At 34.1% G+C, this 26,559-nt stretch overlaps 4 protein-coding genes and 3 non-coding genes across 7 annotated transcripts; 5 read left to right on the top strand and 2 right to left on the bottom strand.

Moving 5' to 3' along the window:
- Positions 1-6: 6 nt before the first annotated feature.
- TRNAC-GCA (transfer RNA cysteine (anticodon GCA)) lies at positions 7-77 on the bottom strand. Its single transcript has one exon. It is a non-coding gene; the product is annotated as a tRNA-Cys (tRNA).
- On the top strand, positions 25-4,261 carry LOC135664964 (DNA-directed RNA polymerase subunit beta). The gene has a single exon (XM_065177102.1). The coding sequence runs from the start codon at positions 932-934 to the stop codon at positions 4,154-4,156; it is 3,225 nt and encodes a 1,074-aa protein (XP_065033174.1). The 5' UTR covers positions 25-931; the 3' UTR covers positions 4,157-4,261.
- On the top strand, positions 4,011-6,966 carry LOC135664966 (DNA-directed RNA polymerase subunit beta'). Its single transcript, XM_065177104.1, has 2 exons — positions 4,011-4,614; positions 5,328-6,966. Exons 1-2 carry the CDS (start codon positions 4,162-4,164, stop codon positions 6,954-6,956), a joined length of 2,082 nt encoding a protein of 693 aa, XP_065033176.1. The 5' UTR covers positions 4,011-4,161; the 3' UTR covers positions 6,957-6,966.
- A 173-nt stretch (positions 6,967-7,139) lies between these two features.
- LOC135664965 (DNA-directed RNA polymerase subunit beta''-like) lies at positions 7,140-10,256 on the top strand. The gene has a single exon (XM_065177103.1). It carries the CDS (start codon positions 7,146-7,148, stop codon positions 10,239-10,241), a length of 3,096 nt encoding a protein of 1,031 aa, XP_065033175.1. The 5' UTR covers positions 7,140-7,145; the 3' UTR covers positions 10,242-10,256.
- A 3,704-nt stretch (positions 10,257-13,960) lies between these two features.
- LOC135664963 (ATP synthase subunit alpha, chloroplastic) lies at positions 13,961-18,324 on the top strand. The gene has a single exon (XM_065177101.1). The coding sequence runs from the start codon at positions 16,786-16,788 to the stop codon at positions 18,307-18,309; it is 1,524 nt and encodes a 507-aa protein (XP_065033173.1). The 5' UTR covers positions 13,961-16,785; the 3' UTR covers positions 18,310-18,324.
- A 141-nt stretch (positions 18,325-18,465) lies between these two features.
- TRNAR-UCU (transfer RNA arginine (anticodon UCU)) lies at positions 18,466-18,537 on the bottom strand. Its single transcript has one exon. It is a non-coding gene; the product is annotated as a tRNA-Arg (tRNA).
- Positions 18,538-20,656: 2,119 nt separating this feature from the next.
- Positions 20,657-20,744, top strand: TRNAS-GCU (transfer RNA serine (anticodon GCU)). Its single transcript has one exon. It is a non-coding gene; the product is annotated as a tRNA-Ser (tRNA).
- Positions 20,745-26,559: the final 5,815 nt, after the last annotated feature.

Genomic DNA, 26,559 nt, shown 5'->3' with positions numbered 1-26,559 from the left:
TTGATCAGGCGACACCCAGATTTGAACTGGGGATAAAGGATTTGCAGTCCCCCGCCTTACCACTTGGCCATGTCGCCAAACCAAATTCGATCCAAATAAGATAAAAAATAGATTTCTGGTCAAAGACTGAAAAATTCAGGGCAAATTGGAACCATTAACTATTTGTTTTGTTGTTTTGAATTAGCGAAAGGTTCTTCAATTTGTATCTCAAATTGTTGCGTTTCCTTAATGGCATAACAAAATCAAATTGATTTATGACTAATTCAGTATCAATTATTTTCAATAATCAATCTTTTTCAATTTCAATTATAACAATATAAATTATAACAATATATATGTGTATATGTAAACCTCAAAACAGAAATTGTTACACAGATACCGCTCTTATGTACATATCCCATATCCCTATAGAGAATCGTCGTGCCTTCTTTTTTCATTTTCTATATGCAATAGAAAAAATAGGAATTATGATATAGTGCGACCTGACTTCTGTTGCCACAAGTGAAATTACGATAAAAGATGTGATATGCGGACAGGTAGATAGCTATATTGGCATGCACTTAATAAATATTACTCCTATTACGCAATTCAATCATATTCTATATATTCTACTAGCAAAAAAATAATTCGAAATTTTTTTTGAACATGAAATGAAACTCAAATAAAATTAAGTATGCTAAAAAGGGAAACTCTATATTGTTCCTGTTGTACCTGTCGCAAATTCGAACTTGCGTCGAAAATGCTCTTCATTCCTCTGTCTCATTTCCGTTCATACGTATGAAATACATATATGGTATATGGAGTTGGCTAAAATTTCATGTGATTCAGTAAACAGAATATACATTCCATCATTGCTAGATCGATCCGTATGGTTCGATAAATAGTGAGCTAATAATGGGATTTTTCAATAAACAGGAAACTTAAGATTAAGATGCTCCGGAATGATGGAAATGAGGGAATGTCCACAATACCTGGATTTAGTCAGATCCAATTTGAGGGATTTTGTAGGTTCATTAATGAGGGCTTGACGGAAGAATTTCATAAGTTTCCAAAAATTGAAGATACAGATCAAGAAATTGAATTTAAATTATTTGTGGAAAGATATCAATTGGTAGAACCCTTGATAAACGAAAGAGATGCTGTGTATGAATCACTCACATATTCTTCTGAATTATATGTACCCGCGGGATTAATTTGGAAAACCGGTAGAGATATGCAAGAACAAACCGTTTTTATTGGAAACATTCCCCTAATGAATTCCCTGGGAACCTTTATAGTAAATGGAATATACAGAATTGTGATCAATCAAATATTGCAAAGTCCTGGTATTTACTACCGTTCAGAATTGGACCATAACGGAATTTCTGTCTATACCAGCACAATAATATCAGATTGGGGAGGAAGATCGGAATTAGAAATTGATAGAAAAGCAAGGATATGGGCCCGTGTAAGTAGGAAACAAAAAATATCTATTCTAATTCTATCATCAGCTATGGGTTCGAATCTAAGAGAAATTCTAGATAATGTTTGTTACCCTGAAATTTTCTTGTCTTTCCCGAATGATAAGGAGAAAAAAAAGATTGGGTCAAAAGAAAATGCTATTTTGGAATTTTATCAACAATTTGCTTGTGTAGGCGGGGATCCGGTATTTTCTGAGTCTTTATGTAAAGAATTACAAAAGAAATTTTTTCAACAAAGATGTGAATTAGGAAGGATTGGTCGACGAAATATGAACCGGAGACTGAATCTTGATATACCTCAGAACAATACATTTTTATTACCACGAGATGTATTGGCTGCTGCGGATCATTTGATCGGAATTAAATTTGGAATGGGTACACTTGACGATATGAATCACTTGAAAAATAAACGGATTCGTTCTATAGCGGATCTGTTACAGGATCAATTCGGACTGGCTCTTGTTCGTTTAGAAAATGCGGTTCGAGGAACTATATGTGGAGCAATTCGGCATAAATTGATACCGACTCCTCAAAATTTGGTAACTTCAACTTCATTAACAACCACTTATGAATCGTTTTTTGGCCTACATCCTTTATCTCAAGTTTTGGATCGAACTAATCCATTGACACAAATCGTTCATGGGCGAAAATTGAGTTATTTGGGTCCTGGAGGATTGACGGGGCGAACTGCTAGTTTTCGGATACGAGATATTCATCCTAGCCACTATGGACGTATTTGTCCAATTGACACGTCCGAAGGAATCAATGTTGGACTTATTGGATCCTTAGCCATTCATGTGAGGATTGGCCATTGGGGATCTATAGAGAGTCCATTTTATGAAATATCTGAAAGATCAAAAGAGGCACAGATAGTTTATTTATCACCAAATAGAGATGAATATTATATGGTAGCAGCGGGAAATTCTTTGGCCTTGAATCGGGGTATTCAGGAAGAACAGGTTGTTCCAGCCCGATACCGTCAAGAGTTCCTGACTATTGCATGGGAACAGATTCATCTTAGAAGTATTTTTCCCTTCCAATATTTTTCTATTGGAGCTTCCCTCATTCCTTTTATCGAGCATAATGATGCGAATCGGGCTTTAATGAGTTCTAATATGCAGCGCCAAGCAGTTCCGCTTTCTCAGTCCGAGAGGTGCATTGTTGGAACTGGACTGGAACGCCAAACGGCTCTGGATTCGGGGGTTTCCGCTATAGCCGAACACGAGGGAAAGATCATTTATACTGACCCTCACAAGATCATTTTATCAAGTAATGGGGACACTACTATAAGTATAAGTATTCCATTAGTTATCTATCAACGTTCCAACAAAAATACTTGTATGCATCAAAAACCTCAGGTTCCGCGGGGTAAATGCATTAAAAAAGGACAAATTTTAGCGGACGGTGCGGCTACAGTTGGGGGGGAACTTGCTTTAGGAAAAAACGTATTAGTAGCTTATATGCCATGGGAGGGTTACAATTCTGAAGACGCAGTACTAATTAGCGAACGTCTGGTATATGAAGATATTTATACTTCTTTTCACATCCGGAAATATGAAATTCAGACTCATGTGACAAGCCAAGGACCTGAAAGAATCACTAAGGAAATACCACATCTAGAGGCTCATTTACTCCGCAATTTAGACAGAAATGGAGTTGTGATGCTGGGATCTTGGGTAGAAACAGGTGATATTTTAGTAGGTAAATTAACACCTCAGACAGCAAACGAATCGTCGTATGCTCCAGAGGATAGATTATTACGAGCCATACTTGGAATTCAGGTATCCACTGCAAAAGAAACTTCTCTAAAACTACCTATAGGCGGAAGAGGTCGCGTTATTGATGTGAGATGGATCCGGAAAAAGGGGGGTTCCTGTTATAATTCAGAAATGATTCGTGTATATATTTCACAGAAACGTGAAATCAAAGTAGGTGATAAAGTAGCTGGAAGACATGGGAATAAGGGTATCATTTCAAAAATTTTGCCTAGACAAGATATGCCCTATTTGCAAGATGGAACACCTGTTGATATGGTCTTCAACCCATTAGGAGTACCATCACGAATGAATGTGGGACAGATATTTGAATGCTCGCTCGGGTTAGCGGGGGATCTGCTAAAGAGACATTATAGAATAGCACCTTTTGATGAGAGATATGAGCAAGAGGCTTCGAGAAAACTAGTGTTTTCCGAATTATATGAAGCCAGTAAGCAAACAAAAAATCCATGGGTATTTGAACCCGAATATCCGGGAAAAAGCAGAATATTTGATGGAAGAACAGGAAATCCTTTTGAACAACCTGTTCTAATAGGAAAGTCCTATATTTTAAAATTAATTCATCAAGTTGATGATAAAATCCATGGACGTTCTAGTGGACATTACGCACTTGTTACACAACAACCCCTTAGAGGAAGGGCGAAGCAAGGGGGACAACGAGTAGGGGAAATGGAAGTTTGGGCTCTAGAGGGATTTGGTGTTGCTCATATTTTACAAGAGATGCTTACTTATAAATCTGATCATATTAGAGCTCGTCAAGAAGTACTTGGTGCTACGATCATTGGAGGAAGAGTATCTAACCCAGAAGATGCTCCAGAATCTTTTCGATTGCTCGTTCGAGAACTACGATCTTTAGCTCTAGAACTGAATCATTTCCTTGTATCTGAGAAGAACTTCCAGATTAATAGGAAGGAAGCTTGATCTGAATGAATCAGAATTTCTATTCTATGATTGACCGGTATAAACATCAACAACTTCGAATTGGACTAGTTTCTCCTCAACAAATAAAGGCTTGGGCCAACAAAATTTTACCTAATGGAGAGATAGTTGGAGAGGTGACAAAGCCCTATACGTTTCATTATAAGACCAATAAACCAGAAAAAGATGGATTGTTTTGTGAAAGAATCTCTGGGCCCATAAAAAGTGGAATTTGTGCTTGTGGAAATTATCGAGTGATTGGAGCTGAAAAAGAAGACCCGAAATTTTGTGAACAATGCGGGGTGGAATTTGTTGATTCTCGGATACGAAGATATCAAATGGGATACATCAAACTCGCATGTCCAGTGACTCATGTGTGGTATTTGAAACGTCTTCCTAGTTATATCGCGAATCTTTTAGATAAACCCCTTAAGGAATTAGAAGGCCTAGTATACTGCGATGTGTGATTTGATCAAAATTTTCGTTTTACAGATTCGGACTGAGAAACTGTCATCCCATTCAATCCGATTGGGGTGCCCCCGGCTCTGACATGTGTTTTGGGAGAAGTAAAAGTAACACGAAACTCAGAATTATAGGTGTATTCAATACTTCCAAATGCAAGGGGAATTGATCCATGGTCGATTCCGTATAAATAGGAATTGCTAGTTATACCTCGTGAAAAAACACTTTTTTGTGGAATCAGCTATTCCATTTCTTTATAGAGAGATTCCGTTTAAGCAAGCAAATATAGTATGGTTACAGAAGTCTATCTATCGCATATATGCTTCAAGGGGCATCATGGGATAACCATCGAGGTGAGTAGGGACCTAAAGGATCGAATAGAACGATATATAGACAAGTAAATCCCTTACGAGTCCCAAAGTATTCTTTTAAGGGGATTCATCATTTGACGGGAAGTAGACTACTCAAAAATCCTACATTTTTATTTTGTCATAAGTAATTCGGAAAATGAAAGTAAAAAAAGAAGAATGAATCGTTGGTCCTTAGTGGGAACTTGAGTAAGGAGTAGTTCTTTGTTTGTAGGGTTTTTCGAACAAACTTTTTAAATAAGAAAGAATCCCCTTTTTGAGGTAACTACTTGAGCCGGATGAAAGGAAACCTTCACGTCCGATTTTAAAAGGGGGAATCCAATCCTACAGGAACCTATCTCGATTTTTCTTTTGCTAGGCCCATAGCGAAAAAACCTACTTTCTTACGATTACGAGGTTTATTCGAATATGAAATCCAATCTCGGAAATACAGCATACCACTTTTTTTTACTACCCAAGGCTTCGAGACATTTCGAAATCGAGAAATCTCTACAGGAGCAGGTGCTATCAGAGAACAATTAGCCGATTCAGATTTGCGAATTATTACGGGTAATTCATTAGTAGAATGGAAGGAATTAGGGGAGGAGGGGTCCACTGGAAATGAATGGGAAGATAGAAAAATTAGAAGAAGAAAGGATTTTTTGGTTAGACGCATGGAATTAGCTAAACATTTTATTCGAACAAATGTAGAACCAGAATGGATGGTTTTGTGCTTATTACCAGTTCTTCCTCCCGAGTTGAGACCAATCATTCAGATAGATGGGGGTAAACTAATGAGTTCGGATATTAATGAACTCTATAGACGAGTTATCTATCGGAATAATACTCTTACCGATCTATTAGCAACAAGTAGATCTACGCCAGGGGAATTAGTAATGTGTCAGGAGAAATTGGTACAAGAGGCCGTGGATACACTTCTTGATAATGGGATCCGTGGACAACCAATGAGGGATGGTCATAATAAAGTTTACAAGTCATTTTCAGATGTAATTGAAGGCAAAGAGGGAAGATTTCGTGAGACTCTGCTTGGTAAACGTGTCGATTATTCGGGACGTTCCGTCATTGTCGTGGGTCCTTCGCTTTCATTACATCAGTGTGGATTACCTCGAGAAATAGCAATAGAGCTTTTCCAAACATTTGTAATTCGTGGTCTAATCAGACAACATGTTGCTTCTAACATAGGAATTGCTAAAAGTAAAATTCGGGAAAAAGAACCCATTGTATGGGAAATACTTCAAGAAGTTATGCGGGGGCATCCTGTATTATTGAATAGAGCACCCACCCTGCACAGATTAGGCATACAGGCGTTCCAACCCTTTTTAGTGGAGGGACGCGCTATTTGTTTACATCCATTAGTTTGTAAGGGTTTCAATGCAGACTTTGATGGGGATCAAATGGCTGTTCATGTACCTTTATCTTTGGAAGCTCAAGCGGAGGCTCGTTTACTTATGTTTTCTCATATGAATCTCTTGTCTCCAGCTATTGGGGATCCTATTTCCGTACCAACTCAAGATATGCTTATCGGACTCTATTTATTAACGATCGGGAATCGTCGAGGTATTTGTGCAAATAGGTATAATCCATATAGATATAGTTGCGGAAACTACCAAAATAAAAAGGTTGACAATAAAAAAAATGACTATAGGTATACGGAAAAGAAAGAACCCTATTTTTCTAGTTCCTATGATGCACTTGGAGCTTATCAACAGAAACGAATTAGTTTAGATAGTCCTTTGTGGCTCCGATGGAGACTAGATCAACGTGTCATTGGCTCAAGAGAAGTTCCCATCGAAGTTCAATATGAATCTTTGGGTACTTATCATGAGATTTATGGGCACTATCTAATAGAAGGAAGTGTAACAAAGGAAATCCGTTGTATATACATTCGAACTACTCTTGGTCATATTTCTTTTTATCGGGAAATAGAAGAAGCCATACAGGGGTTTTGTCGAGCCTACTCATACGCTATCTAAACTAAGAAATCAGATTAGGCGATGTTCGTGCCCATGGGAATTCGGGTCTCCCCAATTTCACTGGTATCATAATTTCTGAATTTCTGCGTGAATCAAGATTGAGATTGAGGAAAGGAAGTTTTCGAATCACTAACTCAGGTCCATTGTCGAATCCTACTTAGCAGAATAAATATAAGAGGTACTGTACTTATGGCAGAACGGGCCGATCTGGTCTTTCACAATAAAGTGATAAATGGAACTGTTATGAAACGACTTATTAGCAGGTTAATAGATCATTTCGGAATGGCATATACATCACATATCTTGGATCAAGTAAAGACTTTGGGTTTCCAACAAGCCACTGCTACATCTATTTCATTAGGAATTGATGATCTTTTAACAATCCCTTCTAAGGGATGGTTAGTCCAAGACGCTGAACAACAAAGTTTTATTTTGGATAAACACCATCATTATGGGAATGTACACGCGGTAGAAAAATTACGTCAATCCATTGAGATATGGTATGCTACAAGTGAATATTTGAGACAAGAAATGAATCCTAATTTTCGGATGACTGATCCTTCTAATCCAGTATATCTAATGTCCTTTTCGGGAGCTAGGGGAAATGCATCTCAGATACACCAATTAGTAGGTATGAGAGGATTAATGTCGGATCCCCAAGGACAAATGATTGATTTACCCATTCAAAGCAATTTACGTGAAGGACTTTCTTTGACAGAATATATAATTTCCTGTTATGGAGCCCGCAAAGGAGTTGTAGATACTGCTGTACGAACATCAGATGCTGGATACCTCACACGTAGACTTGTTGAAGTAGTTCAACATATTATTGTACGTAGAACAGATTGTGGCACTATCCGAGGTATTTCCGTGAGTCCTCGAAATGGGATGACGGAAAAAATTTTTGTCCAAACACTAATTGGTCGTGTATTAGCGGACGATATATATATCGGTCTACGATGCCTTGCCACTCGAAATCAAGATATTGGGATTGGACTTGTCAATCGATTCATAACCTTTCGAGCACAACCAATATATATTCGAACCCCCTTTACTTGCAGGAGTACATCTTGGATCTGCCAATTATGTTATGGTCGGAGTCCTACTCATGGCGACCTGGTCGAATTGGGAGAAGCTGTAGGTATTATTGCGGGTCAATCAATTGGGGAACCAGGAACTCAACTAACATTAAGAACTTTTCATACCGGTGGAGTATTCACAGGCGGTACTGCCGAGCATGTACGAGCTCCTTCTAATGGAAAAATAAAATTCAATGAGGATTTGGTTCATCCCACACGTACCCGTCATGGGCATCCTGCTTTTCTATGTTCTATAGACTTGTATGTAACTATTGAGAGTCGGGATATTCTACATAATGTAAATATTCCACCAAAAAGTTTTATTTTAGTTCAAAATAATCAATATGTAGAATCAGAACAAGTGATTGCTGAGATTCGTGCTGGAACGTCCACTTTTCATTTTAAAGAGAAGGTACGAAAACATATTTATTCTGAATCAGAGGGAGAAATGCACTGGAGTACCGATGTCCACCATGCACCTGAATATACATATGGTAATGTTCATCTATTATCAAAAACGAGTCATTTATGGATATTAGCGGGAGGTCCGTGCAGATCCAGTATAGTGTCTTTTTCGCTCCACAAGGATCAAGATCAAATGAATGTTTATTCTTTTTCTGTCGAAGAAAGATATATCTCTGACCTATCAATGACTAATGGTCGAATAAGACATAAATTGTTGGATACTTCTGGTAAAAAAGATAAGAAAATTATTGACTATTCAATAAGACCTGATCAAACGATGTCTAATGGTCATTTGAATTTCATATATCCTTCTATTATCCAAGGGAATTCTTATTTCTTGGCGAAAAAGCGAAGAAATAGATTCATCATCCCATTACAATACAATCAAGAACGAGAGAAAGAACTAATACCCTGTTTTGGTATTTCGATCGAAATACCAAAACAGGGTATTTTACGTAGAAATAGTATTCTTGCTTATTTTGATGATCCACGATACAGAAGAAGCAATTCAGGAATTACTAAATATGGAACCGTAGAGGTCAATTCAATCATAAAAAAAGAGGATTTGATTGAGTATCGAGGACCAAAAGAATTTAGTCCGAAATACCAAACGAAAGTAGATCGGTTTTTTTTCATTCTCGAAGAAGTGCATATCTTACCCGGATCTTCGTTGATAATGGTCCGGAACAATAGTATCATTGGAGTAGATACACAACTCGCTTTAAATACAAGAAGTCGAGTAGGCGGATTAGTCCGAGTGGAGAGAAAAAAAAAAAATATTGAACTAAAAATATTTTCCGGAGATATTTATTTTCCTGGAGAGGCAGATAAGATATCCAGGCACAGCGGCATTTTGATACCACCGGAAACAGAAAAAAAAATTTCTAAGGAATCAAAAAAATGGAAAAATTGGATCTATGTCCAACGGATCACACCTACCAAGAAAAAGTATTTTGTTTTGGTTCGACCCGTAGTCACATATGAAATAGCTGATGGCATAAATTTAGCAACACTTTTTCCTCAAGATCTCCTGCGGGAAAAGGATAATGTCCAACTTAGAGTTGTCAATTATATCCTTCATGGAAATGGCAAGTCAATTCGAGGAATTTCTCACACAAGTATTCAATTAGTTCGGACTTGCTTAGTATTGAATTGGGATCAAGAGCAAAAAGGTTCTCCGGAAGAGGTTCACGCTTCCTTTGTTGAGGTAAGAACAAATGATCTGATTCGAGATTTCATAAGAATTGAGTTAGTCAAGTCCACTATTTCGTATACCGGAAAAAGATATGATAGGGCAAGTTCCGGATTGATTTCCGATAATGGATTAGATCGCACAAATATCAATCCTTTTTTTTACAAGGCCAGGATTCAATCACTTACCCAACATCAAGGTACTATTGGTACATTGTTAAATCGAAATAAGGAATGCCAATCTTTGATAATTTTGTCATCATCCAATTGTTTTCGAATTGGCCCATTCAATGGTTCAAAATATAACAATATGACAAAAGAATCGGATCCCATAATCCCAATTAAGGATTTGCTGGGTCCCTTAGGCACTATTGTACCTAAAATAGCAAATTTCTATTCATCTTACCATTTAATAACTTATAATCAGATCTTGTTAAAGAAATATTTGCTACTTGACAATTTTCAACAGACTTTCCAAGTACTTCAAGTACTTAAATACTGTTTAATAGATGAAAATAGGAGGATTTATAACCCCGATCCATGCATGTAACATCATTTTGAATCCATTCCATTTGAATTGGCACTTTCTCCATCACGATTATTGGGAAGAGACATCTAAAAAAATTCGTCTTGGACAATTTTTTTGTGAAAATGTATGTCTATTCAAATACGAACCACACGTAGAAAAATCTGGTCAGATCATAATTGTTCATGTTGACTCCTTAGTTATAAGATCGGCTAAGCCCTATTTGGCCACTCCAGGAGCTACTGTTCATGGCCATTATGGAGAAATCTTTTACGAAGGAGATACATTAGTTACATTTATATATGAAAAATCGAGATCTGGTGACATAACGCAAGGTCTTCCAAAAGTGGAACAAATCTTAGAAGTACGTTCTATTGATTCAATATCGATGAACCTCGAAAGGAGAGTTGAAGGTTGGAACGAAGGTATACCAAAAATTCTTGGAATCCCCTGGGGATTCTTGATTCAAGCGGAGCTAACCATAGTTCAAAGTCGTATCTCTTTGGTTAATAAAATCCAAAAGGTTTATCGATCCCAGGGGGTACAGATCCATAATAGACATATAGAGATTATTGTACGTCAAGTAACATCAAAAGTGTTGGTTTCAGAAGATGGAATGTCTAATGTTTTTTCACCTGGGGAATTAATCGGATTGTTGCGAGCGGAACGAGCGGGGCGCGCTTTGGACGAAGCGATCTCTTATCGGGCAATCCTATTGGGAATAACGAGGGCATCTTTGAATACTCAAAGTTTCATATCCGAAGCAAGTTTTCAAGAAACCGCTCGAGTTTTAGCAAAAGCTGCTCTACGAGGTCGTATTGATTGGTTGAAAGGCCTGAAAGAGAACGTTGTTCTGGGTGGGATTATACCCGTTGGTACCGGATTCAAAAAATTAGTGCACCGTTCAAGGCAAGACAAGAACATTTATTTGGAAATCAAAAGAAAGAATCTATTCGATTTGGAAATGAGAGATATTTTGTTACACCATAGAGAATTATTTTGTTCTTACGTCCCATTTCCATGAGACATCAGAACAATCGTTTACGCGATTTCATGATTCCTAAGAGCAGATTCTTTTACTTTAACTATCTTTTCACTTTTAACTATCTGTCTTTTAACTTAACTATCTGGTCCGAGTATTGATTTGGTAAAAAAAAAATAAGTAATTAAAAGACATTAATGGTTTGTACCGTGTATCAACGGTTAATTCCCGGTAGAAGGTTCCATCGGAACAATTATTTATTTCAAAGTACCTCGTCTCTTTGTTAAAAAAATAAAAAAGAAAAAACAAAAAGGAAGTGTGGGGAAAAATGACAAGAAGATATTGGAACATCAATTTGGAAGAGATGATGGAGGCCGGAGTTCATTTTGGTCATGGTACTAAGAAATGGAATCCTAGAATGGCCCCTTACATCTCTGCAAAGCGTAAAGGTATTCATATTACAAATCTCACTAGAACGGCTCGTTTTTTATCAGAAGCCTGTGATTTAGTTTTTGATGCAGCAAGTAGGGGAAAAAACTTCTTAATTGTTGGTACCAAAAATAAAGCAGCGGATTCAGTAGCATCAGCTGCAATAAGGGCCCGGTGTCATTATGTTAATAAAAAATGGCTCGGTGGTATGTTAACGAATTGGTCTACTACGGAAACGAGACTTCAAAAGTTCAGGGATTTAAGAGCAGAACAAAAGATGGGGAAACTCAACCGTCTTCCCAAAAGAGATGCCGCAATGTTGAAGAGAAAATTATCTGCCTTGCAAACATATCTCGGCGGTATCAAATATATGACGGGATTGCCTGATATTGTGATCATCGTTGATCAGCAAGAAGAATATATGGCTCTTCGAGAATGTGTAATTTTAGGGATTCCGACGATTTGTTTAATCGATACAAATTGTGACCCCGATCTCGCAGATATTTCGATCCCAGCCAATGATGACGCTATAGCTTCAATCCGATTGGTTCTTAACAAATTAGTATCCGCAATTTGTGAGGGCCGTTGTAGCTATATAAGAAATCGTTGATTATGATTAAGAATAATTAGTTAATTATTTGGGGATTTTATAGATTTATTGGATCGGTTACTATTCTTGAATTAAAAAAAAGAAAAAACAAAATGGAAATGTGGGCATATTGATAATATGTTATGATGTTATGTGATTTCTTGGTATCCTATGTAATTTCTTGATATCCTAAATATACGATTGATGAATACAATTAGTGATTCAAGTTGGTGAGTTGAGAAAGAGATGGTTGAATCAAAATAATTTATTTTTTGAAGTTCAATTTTTGTTAGAGGACCATATGAATGTTATACCATGTTCCATTAAAACACTCAAGGGGTTATACGATATATCGGGTGTAGAAGTAGGCCAACATTTCTATTGGCAAATAGGAGGTTTACAAGTCCATGCCCAAGTACTTATCACTTCTTGGGTAGTAATTGCTATCTTATTAGGTTCGGTGATCCTAGCTGTTCGGAATCCACAAACCATTCCGACCGGCGGTCAGAATTTCTTCGAATATGTCCTTGAATTTATTCGAGACTTGAGCAAAACCCAGATTGGAGAAGAATATGGTCCTTGGGTTCCCTTTATTGGAACTATGTTCCTATTTATTTTTGTTTCTAACTGGTCAGGTGCTCTTTTACCTTGGAAAATTATACAGTTACCTCATGGGGAGTTAGCTGCGCCCACGAATGATATAAATACTACTGTTGCTTTAGCTTTACTCACGTCAGTCGCATATTTTTATGCGGGTCTTAGCAAAAAAGGATTGGGTTATTTTGGGAAATACATTCAACCAACTCCAATACTTTTACCAATTAACATCCTAAAGATTTCACAAAACCCTTATCTCTTAGTTTTCGACTTTTCGGGAATATATTGGCTGATGAATTAGTAGTTGTCGTTCTTGTTTCTTTAGTCCCTTCAGTAGTTCCTATACCTGTCATGTTTCTTGGATTATTTACAAGTGGTATTCAAGCTCTTATTTTTGCAACGTTAGCTGCGGCTTATATAGGTGAATCCATGGAGGGTCATCATTGACTAGCTTTCAAAATAGTCTTTTTATTATTATTTTTTATTATTATTATTAAGTAAGTTTATCCCAATTCATGCGTGGTTCAAGATAATCCAATTGGTTGGGGAACATAATAACGTATTACTATATGACTTAGAGTTTTAGGAGAAAAGATGGACGGTATTACAGAATTGTAAAAAAAAAAAGAAGGGTTGGGGAGGTTATACTAGATGTATGTAATGTCTATAAGCTCGGACCCCGTCTATGTTTCTAGGAATGATTCTAGAATCCGATTTAATCTAAAAAAAATGCGGGTGGTTTACGTTATGGAAGAAACAAATATATATGTCATATTAGAATGACATTAGATATTCATTAGTTATATAAGGCTATCCCTATCATCCTATATAACATCACTATATTACATAATTACATGCTATTACTTAATTACATGCTATTACTTAATTACATACTATTACTATTTTTATAATCATAACTTCTACTCTGTAATCATAATATAATCCTATACATAATATAAAATATAATCCTATACATAATATAATCCTATAATGATAATATATATAATAATAATATTAATATAATAATAATATAATAAATATAATAATAAATAATAATAAATAAATAAATAAATATAAGTAAATAAATATAAGTAATAAAATAAGTATTAGTTAACATTAATAATTAGTTTAATAGTTAATATTAATATAAGTATTAATATTCATATGTAAAATATCTAAGTATCAATTAAGTATTAGTTAATATAATCATTTATAATTATATTATCGATAATTATTAGTATTAATTATTACTATATATTGATATTGGTACTACTACATACTTTTATATTACTACATATTGATATATTGATATTGATTTGTATTGGTATTAATTTGATTGATATTGATTGCAGCTCACACTGCATTTAGTCACACTCCATTTAGACGGATTTCAATATCAGTCCTTCTATTTTGTCTGTGATTGTGGATTGAATGAACAAAGAGATGAACTCAAGAATGGTGTAGTAAAGAACGAAGAATTAAATGAAAGAGTGGTTCGAAACAAAGAAATACAATAGTTAGAACTGTATGCATATGGATTTACAAAAACTCCATTATGGGTAAAAACGAGATAGTTGTGACGATTCAGTTCAGTAATTTAGTAATATTATCATTTCAATTCGGAGTTTTTAGTTACTTCGGACCGCTGGATCTTAATGATAAAATGAGTAATAATTCATTGGTTGATTGTATCATTAACCATTTCTTTTTTTTTGTGCGAGGAACTTACCATGAATCCACTGATTTCTGCCGCTTCCGTTATTGCTGCTGGATTGCCGTGGGGCTTGCTTCTATTGGACCTGGAGTTGGTCAAGGTACTGCTGCAGGCCAAGCTGTAGAAGGTATTGCGAGACAACCAGAAGCAGAGGGTAAAATACGAGGTACTTTATTGCTTAGTCTAGCTTTTATGGAAGCTTTAACAATTTACGGACTGGTCGTGGCGTTAGCGCTTTTATTTGCGAATCCTTTTGTTTAATCCTAGAAATAAATAGAAAAAAGTACCTTACATACTTTTTTCTTATTTTATTAACTTTAACTTGGAATTGCCCTTTGCTTCTTCGAATTATATTTACACTTTACTTATAAATTACTTATTTGTTGAGACAATACGCCAGGAAGGGCTGATTTGAGGATGAGGAATTACCAGATTCGCTTGCTTTCTTCCTTTCTGTCCTTAGCTTAGTACAATAGAAAACTTTTTTACTTTCATTGTTCGAAGCGTTTCAACAAACGAAATAGTTATCAATTGATATGAGATCTAAGACCTAAGTAAAGTATCTTATTGGAAACTTCTTGAAAACTTAAAAAATAATAAATTTCAAACAAATGATTTAATCTATTGCCATTAAATAAAGTGGAAATGAAATTAATAAAAAGAAATCGATCAAAAAAAGGCGAGTGAAGTGATACAAAAAGAACTCTGTTCTTTGTTAGTCCTATCCATAAGAGAGGGGAGCATATGAAAAATGTAATCGATTCTTTCGTTTCCTTGGGTCACTGGCCATCCGCCGGGAGTTTCGGGTTTAATACCGATATTTTAGCAACAAATCCAATAAATCTAAGTGTAGTGCTTGGTGTATTGATTTATTTTGGAAAGGGAGTGTGTGCGAGTTGTGTATTTCAAGAATAGGTTGGATCCATCCAGCTGCACTTTATTTATGGTATTTATAGGAGAAATAGGAAAAAGGTGCACGATCTCGACGAATTACTTCTGAATAAATTAAGAAATCATATGTAAGAACCATAGCATTTCGTGACTTATTGGTAAATCCACTTTGATTCTCTATCAACCAATAATGTGAGACCATTAACATGGTTAAAGCTAAATTGTTTAAAGTCCAGGTAAAACATGGTACTCTTTCTACCACTTCTACCACTACGTTAGTAACGAAATGGTTAAAAAAAAAATAGTTGGTAATTTATTTGATTTGATATAGAACACTCATATCGATAAAAGAATTTGAACCATTTACTAGAAAAATGAGCACTTTGCTTTTTTTATCTAATGCCGAAATGACGACCTATGTATAAAAAAAGAGGAATTTTTGGACTTGAAGAAACAAATAAAAAATATAATAATTATTATTTTCATTTTTTTAAAATGAAAAATGAAATAGAATTCTAAAAATGAAAATGATAAATAAAATACAAAACAAATATAAATAAAATACAAATAAAGAAACAACTTTGCTGACAATTCTAGATTTTTGTCTGGTCTAGTCGGAAGAGTCCTCCTGATATTCTGGTCTTGTATCAGTTTTGACATCTTTGAATACAAACAGAAAAGAGAGGGTAGGCTCATTACATTAAAAAAGATATGGGAATACCCACACCATAAATAAAACATTAAAAAGATATGGGAATACCCACACCATAAATAAAATAAATAATTGAGCGTGAGAGCCAAATGAATCGAAAGATTCATGTTTGGTTCGGGAAGAGATCATGGAAGTTTTGAAATTAATGATAAGATAATCTACTTTCATTAAATGATTTATTAGATAATCGAAAACAGAGGATTTTGAATACTATTCGAAATTCGGAAGAATTACGTAAAGGGGCCATTGAGCAGCTCGAAAGAGCCCGGGCTCGCTTACGTAAAGTGGAAATGGAAGCAGATGAGTATCGAATGAATGGATACTCTGAAATAGAACGAGAAAAACAAAATTTGATTAATGCCACTAGTAATAGTTTGGAACAATTAGAAAATTACAAAAATGAAACCCTTCAGTTTGAACAACAAAGAGCGATTAATCAGGTCCGACAACGAGTTTTCAACAAGCCTTACAAGGAGCTCTAGGAACTCTGAATAGTTGCTTGAATAGCGAGTTACATTTCCGTACGATCCGTGCTAATATTGGCATTCTCGGGGCCATGCAAGAAATAACTGATTAGCCCTTCTTTTTTTAGTTATAGTTTAGGCATTATTTTTATCTTTTCCTTCCTTTCCTAAAAAGAATAAAGAAACACTAATGGTAACCCTTCGAGCCGACGAAATTAGTAATATTATTCGTGAGCGTATTGAACAATATAGTAGAGAAATAAAGATTGTGAATACCGGTACCGTACTTCAAGTAGGCGACGGAATTGCTCGTGTTCATGGTCTTGATGAAGTAATGGCAGGTGAATTAGTAGAGTTTCAAGAGGGTACAATAGGCATTGCTCTGAATTTGGAATCAAATAATGTTGGCGTTGTATTAATGGGTGATGGTTTGATGATACAAGAGGGAAGTTCCGTAAAAGCAACAGGACGAATTGCTCAGATACCTGTGAGTGAGGGTTATTTGGGTCGTGTTATAAATGCTCTGGCTAAACCTATTGATGGGAGAGGTGAAATTTCAGCTTCTGAATCTCGGTTAATTGAATCTCCTGCCCCAGGTATTATTTCTAGACGTTCTGTATATGAGCCTCTTCAAACGGGGCTTATTGCCATTGATTCGATGATCCCTATAGGACGCGGTCAGCGAGAATTAATTATTGGGGACAGACAGACCGGCAAAACAGCCGTAGCCACAGATACGATTCTCAATCAAAAAGGTCAAAATGTAATATGTGTTTATGTAGCTATTGGTCAAAAAGCATCTTCTGTGGCTCAGGTAGTGACTACTTTCCGGGAAAAGGGGGCGATGGAATATACTATTGTGGTAGCCGAAACGGCGGATTCACCTGCTACATTACAATACCTCGCTCCTTATACGGGAGCGGCTCTGGCTGAGTTTTTTATGTATCGTGGACAACATACTTTAATAATTTATGATGATCTCTCCAAACAGGCACAAGCTTATCGCCAAATGTCTCTTCTATTAAGAAGACCTCCCGGTCGTGAAGCTTATCCAGGAGATGTTTTTTATTTGCATTCACGACTTTTGGAAAGAGCCGCTAAATCAAATTCTAGTTTAGGTGAAGGAAGTATGACCGCTTTACCGATAGTTGAGACTCAATCTGGAGACGTTTCAGCTTATATTCCTACTAATGTAATTTCCATTACAGATGGACAAATATTCTTATCTGCCGATCTATTCAATGCTGGAATCCGACCTGCTATTAATGTGGGTATTTCCGTTTCCAGAGTAGGATCCGCAGCTCAAATTAAAGCCATGAAACAAGTAGCCGGCAAATCAAAATTGGAACTAGCGCAATTCACAGAGTTAGAAGCCTTTGCACAATTCGCTTCTGATCTCGATAAAGCTACTCAGAATCAATTGGCAAGAGGTCAACGATTACGCGAGTTGCTTAAACAATCCCAATCAGACCCTCTCGCAGTGGAAGAACAGATAGCTACTATTTATACCGGAGCGAATGGATATCTTGATCCGCTAGAAATTGGACAGGTAAAGAAATTTCTCAGTCAGTTACGTAGCTACTTAAAAAACAATAAACCTAAATTTCAAGAAATTATATCTTCTACCAAGACATTCACCGAGGAAGTAGAATTTCTTTTGAAGGAAGCTATTCAAGAACAGATCGAACTGTTTTTACTTCAGGAACAAACATAAATTTCTTACTTTTATTCTATTCTTGGTATATTCTATTCTTAGTACAAGAGTAATCATTGAGAAAAATAGTTCTGATTCGAATGATTCAAAAAGGGTTTCTTAGTATATAGCCATTTTTAAAAAGTATAGCCATTTTAAAAATAGATGGAAATAAATTGCGTCCAATAGGATTTGAACCTATACCAAAGGTTTAGAAGACCTCTGTCCTATCCATTAGACAATGGACGCTTTTCATTCCTATTTATTTTTTTTGTATTCTTACTTTCTTTTTGTTCGGATAAAAAAATCAAATTACACGGAAATATTTTAGGGAATAAAAAAGAATGCATATCTAAATTGATGGTGCATGTATGTATAATACATAATAAGATGTATAATACATAACATAATAAGATGTATAATACATAATAAGAAATATGGAGCGGGTAGCGGGAATCGAACCCGCATCGTTAGCTTGGAAGGCTAGGGGTTATAGTCGAGACGTTGCTTGATCACTTTTAACGTCTCTAATTCAAAACTCGAACGTGAAATTTTGATTTCATTCGGCTCCTTTATGGAAGATTGATGTATTCCTAGAGAAAATTAGATCCATAACATCTATGTCAGCCTTTCTGTCTGAATGTATCCCAAACTACTCGCTTACTAGATTGATCCCTCTAGAGGAGAGGGATTATACCAAATCCGTCTAGTCTAGTTACTTCGTTCCTATTTCCACTCGCAGGATCCCGAGGAAAAGAATTTGGTTTCCACCGAGCTGAAACAATATGCTGATGGTTCTAGTAAACCAAAACCACCCTTTTCTAGCTTGTTTGGCTTCAATTTCCCTTTTACAACACCAAAATTTAAGATCTAGTTACGATTGGAAATAAACTTTTGTATCTTCATCCATAGATCCTTTATTCATACTCATTCGATGGAAGAATTGATCCAATTCAAAAAAAATTATGTTTCACGACTCCATATACATAATCCAATTTTCTTATTCAATTCGAAAATAGAATTTCTAATTGGACTTTGGATACAAATCGTGAGAATGTATGTTCTTCCTCAAAATATGCTATTGAGAGGTAAAGGATTAAACCTTTTAAGAAATAAAGTTTTTGATCGGAGTATGCAAAAAACCGAGAGACCCCTTAACTTTTTAAGTTGTTAATAGAACGAATCACACTTTTACCACTAAACTATACCCGCTACATATACATTATTGTATATGAATGGACTATTTGTCGAACAAGGAGTGAGACGCAATCAAGATAGCATTAAAATTATAACGTTGACACATATTTAGTCCCGCCAGCCAGGGACTTAAAAGGCGAAGAGCACAAAGCTTTTCTAAATAACATATATAAATTTTAAAAACAGTATAAAGTTATACTTATACTTTTCCTTTGCTGGATTGCTGGCATTCTCAGTCTGTCTGAAGGGGTCATTGAAGCTGGACAAAAAAAGAGGTACTGGCCCGGCCAGTACTTAACTAGGACCAGGCCGGGAGAATAAACCTTTCGTACAAAATTAAAGAAGTAAGGTTTTCTTTCTATTGGAGATACCTGTTTCGAATCTTATCTAAATGGAATTCTTGATCAAATTCGTTCTTGACTTACTCTTAACTTACTTAAATGAAACTTAAATTAAATTACGTAAATGTAAATTAACTTAAATATAAATATAATTATATAATTACTTATATAATTACATTACTTAAATTATTAAAATTAACTTAACTTAATATAAATATAATTATATAATTATAATTATATAATTACTTAATTATATAATTACTTATAATATAATATTATTATAATATAATATATTAATTACTTAATATATAATTACTTATAATATACAATTACTTATAAAATTACTTATAATATAATATTATAATATTTAATATTATAATATTTAAGAAATTTTTTATTACATAAAAAAAACCTTTAATTTGTTTTTTTCTTTACTTTAATTGAAAATAAAATTTCAATTCCTTTAACCTTTAAATTTAGATAGAATTTATTAATAATTTTAATTTTAATTATTCACTTTTTATTTTTTTTTATTTCATCTGTAATGAAATCTATTCTATAATTAGAAATTTTAATAGAATGTTCATATTTCTAATGATAATGTTATAATTATAATGTTTAATATCTTTCTTAAATTATAATGTTTAATATCTTTCTTAATAAAAATATTATATTAATGTCTTTCTTAAACTTAATAATTAATATCTTAAAAATTAAAAATTTTTCTTTTTTATTATTTTCTTTCTTTTTTATTTAATTTCAATTTAAATTGAAATAGTTAATTTCAATTTCATTTGAAATTTTATTGAAATTTCAATTTATTTAAATTGGGAGAGATGGCTGAGTGGACTAAAGCGGCGGATTGCTAATCCGTTGTACGAGTTATTCGTACCGAGGGTTCGAATCCCTCTCTCTCCGCCCGCTCTGATTACTTGATACTTTCGATTTCGAAGGAATTTCGATTCCTTTATTTTTTTTATAGGTAAAGTGAATATATGGAATAGATAAAATAATAAGAAAAAATTAGAAAAACAAAGAAAACTCAATTTTTTTTTATTCCTCACGTCCAGGATTACGTCCCGGATCATTAGATAAGAATCCGAAGATGAAGAGAGAAACAAAGAATATCACTACTGTGTAAACAAAGAGTTTGAGAGTAAGCATTACACAATCTCCAAGAAAAGATCATTTTAGAAAAAGGGAATAGATTACCTATTTTTTCTTTTTACCACATATACTATTTTGTTTGATTGACATCATAACCCCCAAAATGGAGTTTTTTGATTTGAAAAGAAAAAGAAAGTCACTTTTACGAATTTCTTTGTAATAAGATTTTTATTCCTTCCTCACAAAAATTTTCTTGTCATATCGACAATTAGGTATTGTAGGGGACCTAGACCTAATAAACTCCTTACTCACTGAAAGGTCAGAACGAGTAAATAAACTGATCAAAATTCATCTCCGCGGTTACTCAATATACAAGAATTTCCATTTTTTAATCGAGGGTTTATAATTCTAATGTAAGACTTAGCCGATCTTATCCATTTTTATAATTTTTTTTGTCGAATAAATCATGATGGATTTGGCAAAGTATTAAGGATTTTATCGAAAACTTACAGCAGCTTGCCAAACAAAGGCTAAGAGAAAAAAGAGAACAGGTATGACAGGCATCACATCTACGATTGGATTGAAAAACGGCATAAGCTTCAGGCAATTTGGCAAAGAAAAAACTATTCGAATAAAGGACAGAATTAAGACAGATACAGATTAAGCTAAAGATATTAAACATAACAAACATTTCGTTCTTGTAGATTAGATAATTTTATTTTGATTGAGTTATTTTTATAAGGGAAAAATGAAAAAGGCAAGTCAAAAAATCCTTCTTTTTTTTTGAACTCTCCCAAATCAAAAATCCTTCCTTCCATTCTCAATGAGAATACAAGGAATTCTACTTTCATACATTATCTTAATTGAATTCTATGTAATGATCAATTAACTTTTTTGATTCTATATCTAATCTACATGTGTTGAATCCTAGCAACAAACAAAATACCCCATATGTTTTTATTATGTATTATGTATTTTTTTGGGGGGGGGGGATTGACGAATAACTAATTCTAATAATAGTCTTGACTAGTGCCAAACAGGAAAAATGGGGCGTGGCCAAGCGGTAAGGCAGCGGGTTTTGGTCCCGTTATTCGGAGGTTCGAATCCTTCCGTCCCAGATCGTTTCCATCAGAAACAAAAGATGGGATCACATTGTATCCCACATAAAACGGAAAATCTTAAAGAGAACAACCTTTTCTTTTGTTCTGAATTCTTAGAATGTCTTTTGTTCTGAATTCTTAGAATGAATTCTTAGAATGGATTCTTAGAATCCATTTGATTTATCACAAGCATAATAAAGTGTCAAATACAGGTGGAAGTTTTTTTGAATAAAAAAAAGAGAAATTTGGGGTCTATCATTCACATTCATAATATGCTCGTACTATTGTTATATTCATTATGTCCCATATTCATGAAATATGAATTCTAAATATGAATTATAATTCTCACATGATGCATTCCGAATTGAAGCGTGAAACAAAAGCATCTCTATTCCCTTCCACACAAAGCCTAAAGTCAAAAATAGGGTATCCCAATTTCACATTCTATGTGAAGACTAAAGAGTAGGGAGTTTGTCGTACTAATTTCATCACTGGTTTTAAAACTTCTAAAGCTGTGCTGTGGCGTGGGAAAAAATAGGATAAAAATTGTCTGAATTCCATTTCTTTCTATCTTATATCTTAGATGCCTCAAATGAAAATAATTGTAAATCAATGTAACGTAGCGATTGGGGGGAAATTTTGATATTCCATATATTTTAACTTGATTTTATGGAATTGATGAAAAATTGTTGAACCTGAAGTAAAACAAAATCTATATAAACTAAAATAAACAAGGCCTACGCTATGCCTATATGTATGATATATATTGTGTATTGTTATTATATTGTTGTATTTCAATAACAATGTTGTTGTATTTCAATAACAATGTTGTTGTATTTCAATAACAATGGCCTTTCACTTAAGTGAAAAGAATTTGTGGAAGGGGATCTTTGATTTTAAAAATATCCATGATTACCCCCCAGTAACAATATTCAGATTCTTTCTTTCAGATGAAAGAAAGAATAAGGATCTTAATGTTGCCGTACATGAGACCTTTTCTATTTCATACTCATGAAAATAGATAAACTAGATTATCAATTTACTTCTTTGGTTAAAAGAAAACCAATTGATAATTCAATTGAACATGGTAAAATTTATGTCTCCTTAGGGAATGAAATATCTGCTAAAAATTTTTAGCTACTCATTGTGATTGCGTCGACTTGGTGATTGAATTAGAGATCCAGTTTAGTCATGACTAGAAAACATAGTTCCAGTCATGATGTTGAAGTCGGAGATTTTTAAAACATTTTTTTATGAACTCTTGGTTGGTACTCGAGAAATATGATAAATCAATAGTATCTAGAAACTTACGACCTTTTTGTTTTTTGGTCATTGGAACAGTTTATTTGACTAATAATTATTTTTTTTTCCGGATTGGAAATATATTAAATTAAAGGATTTGAGGTTTATAGTTTTTTTTTGTTCTAGAAAAATAGATTCTGCATTTCATGATTGATCGTCCCGAACAATCTGTTGGAGATGTAAAGTAAATAAGTCTTAAGCAAACATCTTTCTTAGAAAATACGTTTCATTCATATGATAGAATATCGAGTTAAAGAAATTGGATCCTTGCTGAGCTTTCTCCGGATAAATACAATACTTATCTATCCATAGAATACTTATCTATCCATAGGTATAAAGTATAGACTATTATATAGTTCCCGTTGTTCCCATCGAGCCAATGACTATTCATGATTACATATTAAATCAATTCCATTGCGGTTTGAAATTAAATTGAATTCTAAATTAGAGGAATGTTATGGTAAAACTTCGTTTGAAACGATGTGGTAGAAAGCAACGTGCGACTTGAAGGACATGATCCGCTGTGGATTTTTACATCCACCATTTTCTATACAAATGAAGATGCTCTTGGCTCGACATAGTTTGTCTGTTCCATTAGGAATCTAATTTTTCTTAGGTTGATAGTACATGATGTGGAGCTCGAGCGGAAAGGATTGATTCATTTATCAAGGGGAAGAATCTAGGGTTAGTGCCAATCAATCAATAAGTTAGACCAGCTTTGTAAGTATATCCTTAAAATATAAAATAATCGGAATTGATAAAACTATTTCGATCAAAAAAAGTGTATCACAGAGGAATCAATTCTTCGTATTCTATTTCTATGGGTATTCTATTTCTATAGAAAGAAATAAAAAAAACAAAAGGTATGTTGCTGCCCTTTTGAAAGGAGTAAGGATCACCGAAGTAATGTCTAAACCCAATGATTTTACAAAGCAAAGATAAAGGATTCCGAAACAAGGAAACACTATTTTCAATTGTCTCAAAAATTGGATCAGAATTAGGAATAAAAATAGATTCGAGATGAGACAAACAAAAGAGGTTAGAGACGGCTCAAGAAATGTCTAAGGATTTCCCTTCGAATTCTGTCAGAATTACCCAACTTGAGTTATGAGTACGAATGAAATTTATTTTTTTTTTTTTTTTTAGGAAGAACAAAATAATAATAATGAATTAGACTATGATTTGAGTCATTATTTTGTGTTTACTATTTGATATTATATACAGAAAGATATACCGAAATAAAAATAATTTTTTCTCGAGCTCGAGCCGTATGAGGAGAAAAACCTCCTATACGTTTCTGGGGGGGGATTGTTTATGTACATCTATCCCAATGAGCCATCTATCGAATCGTTGCAATTGATGTTCGATCCCGAAGAGAAGGAAGAGATTTTCGAAAAGTGGGTTTTTATGATCCGATAAAGAATCAAACTTATTTAAACGTTCCCGCTATTCTATATTTCCTTGAAAAGGGCGCTCAACCTACAGGAACTGTTTATGATATTTTAAGTAAGGCAGAATTTTTTAAAGAAAAAACCTCGAGTTAATTAAAAGAAAAAACAACAAAATTAATAAAAAAGGGGGGAGATGATTAATATAAAATCTATCTTTGTATAATTTTTTACTTACAATTTTTTACCTAAAATTTTCCCTTTTCTTGCTCTATTCATACTTAAATTTACTTTTTTCTTGTTATAGGAATCCACCAACAAACAAGGGATTAATCTTGCTTATTGTACCTCTATTGATTGAGTAAACCCGAGATTTTTTCTTTATCTTTTCCTTATTTTTTTCCATCAAAATTTCTTATTTATGTTGTGCCAACCCAATACAAATCCTTATTTTATTTACTTTATTTGTTATTTGTTTTCTCAACATTGCATTCATATTGACAATGGTGTATCGAACAAATATAATTGATCATAGATAAATTAATTGATCATAGATAAATAAATCTCTTTATCCAGACCCCATATTGGGTTTTAACTTCACTTTTACTCAAATAATGGGTTTTGCATTGTTGGGTTTACTGTCATATAAGACGTATTTTGGAATTTAACTTAACAAAATAAAAAATTGATAAAAAACTGGTAGGTCTGTCACAATTTTAGCATCTCTTTTAGGAATCTGGTGTTTTTAAATATGATCTGTACATTTTCTATTTATTTTGTATAATCGATCATAAAACATAAAATATTTTTTTATTTATTATTAGTTCAATGTTTTGATGGGGTCGTGCAGTGCAATTTAATGGATTTTTCATTTTTATCGTATCTACATATCCTATTTATTTTATTTTATTCGGGTTGCTAACTCAACGGTAGAGTACTCGGCTTTTAAGTGCGACTATGATCTTTTACACATTTTGATGAAGCAACAAATTCGTCCAGACTATTGGTAGAGTCTATAAGACCACGACTGATCCTCAAGGGTAATGAATGGAAAAAGTAGCATGTCGTAATAAAAAAAATTTCTTATTTTATTAAATATTTTATTAAAAAATTACAAATTCAAATGAAAGTGGAACTTTTAGTTTATCCTTACTGGATCGCTACAAAAATAAAAAATTTTTGGAAGGGAAGGGGACAAAACAAATTCACATTTACAGTTGGGTCTAGTGAATAAATGGATAGAGCCTATGGTTCCAATTTTGGTAAAACAAAAAGCAACGAGCTTATGTTCTTAATTTGAATTGAACGATTACCCGATCTAATTAGACGTTAAAAATAGATTAGTGCCTTATACGGGAAAGGGTGAGTTCTCCTGTGGGTGGACCATTGATTCTTTTTCCTTTTTTTTTAATAAATCCTAACTATTCTTTATTATGGATTAGAAACGGATGTGTAGAAGAAACAGTATACTGATAAAGAGAATAAATTCCAAAGTCAAAAGAGCGATCGGGTTGCAAAAATAAAGGGTTTGTTATCCTCTTGTAATTATAACGAAGATAAACAACGAAGATAAACCAATTCGATAGAAAAAGAGAATAAAAAGATCTATTGATTGGACTCCCTGTTTCCTTTTCGGGGTATATATTTTTATTACTATTGTATTCTATATACATAATAGAATACAAAATACCCTGTTTTGACCATATTGCACTATGTATCATTTGATAACCCAATAAATGCCTCCTACCCCTGCTTCAAGTGGAAATGTAAATGGAAGAATTACAAGGATATTTAGAAAAAGATAGATCTCGGCAACAATACTTTCTATATCCACTT

Source organism: Musa acuminata, unplaced genomic scaffold (genome assembly GCF_036884655.1).
Source record: "Musa acuminata AAA Group cultivar baxijiao unplaced genomic scaffold, Cavendish_Baxijiao_AAA HiC_scaffold_916, whole genome shotgun sequence".
In the NCBI taxonomy this organism is placed as follows: domain Eukaryota; kingdom Viridiplantae; phylum Streptophyta; class Magnoliopsida; order Zingiberales; family Musaceae; genus Musa; species Musa acuminata.
Note: the sequence above shows the minus strand (reverse complement) of the source record. Positions and strands in the feature narration are given on the sequence as shown.

What these genes read in the sequence shown, in the direction of transcription:
- LOC135664963 (XM_065177101.1), top strand. Translation starts at nt 16,786, where the DNA reads ATGGTAACCCTTCGAGCCGACGAAATTAGTAATATTATTCGTGAGCGT.
- LOC135664964 (XM_065177102.1), top strand. Translation starts at nt 932, where the DNA reads ATGCTCCGGAATGATGGAAATGAGGGAATGTCCACAATACCTGGATTT.
- LOC135664965 (XM_065177103.1), top strand. Translation starts at nt 7,146, where the DNA reads ATGGCAGAACGGGCCGATCTGGTCTTTCACAATAAAGTGATAAATGGA.
- LOC135664966 (XM_065177104.1), top strand. Translation starts at nt 4,162, where the DNA reads ATGAATCAGAATTTCTATTCTATGATTGACCGGTATAAACATCAACAA. An exon ending in AAGGCCTAGTATACTGCGAT is followed by an intron (nt 4,615 to 5,327) that starts GTGTGATTTGAT and finishes ACCTATCTCGAT; the next exon opens with TTTTCTTTTGCTAGGCCCAT.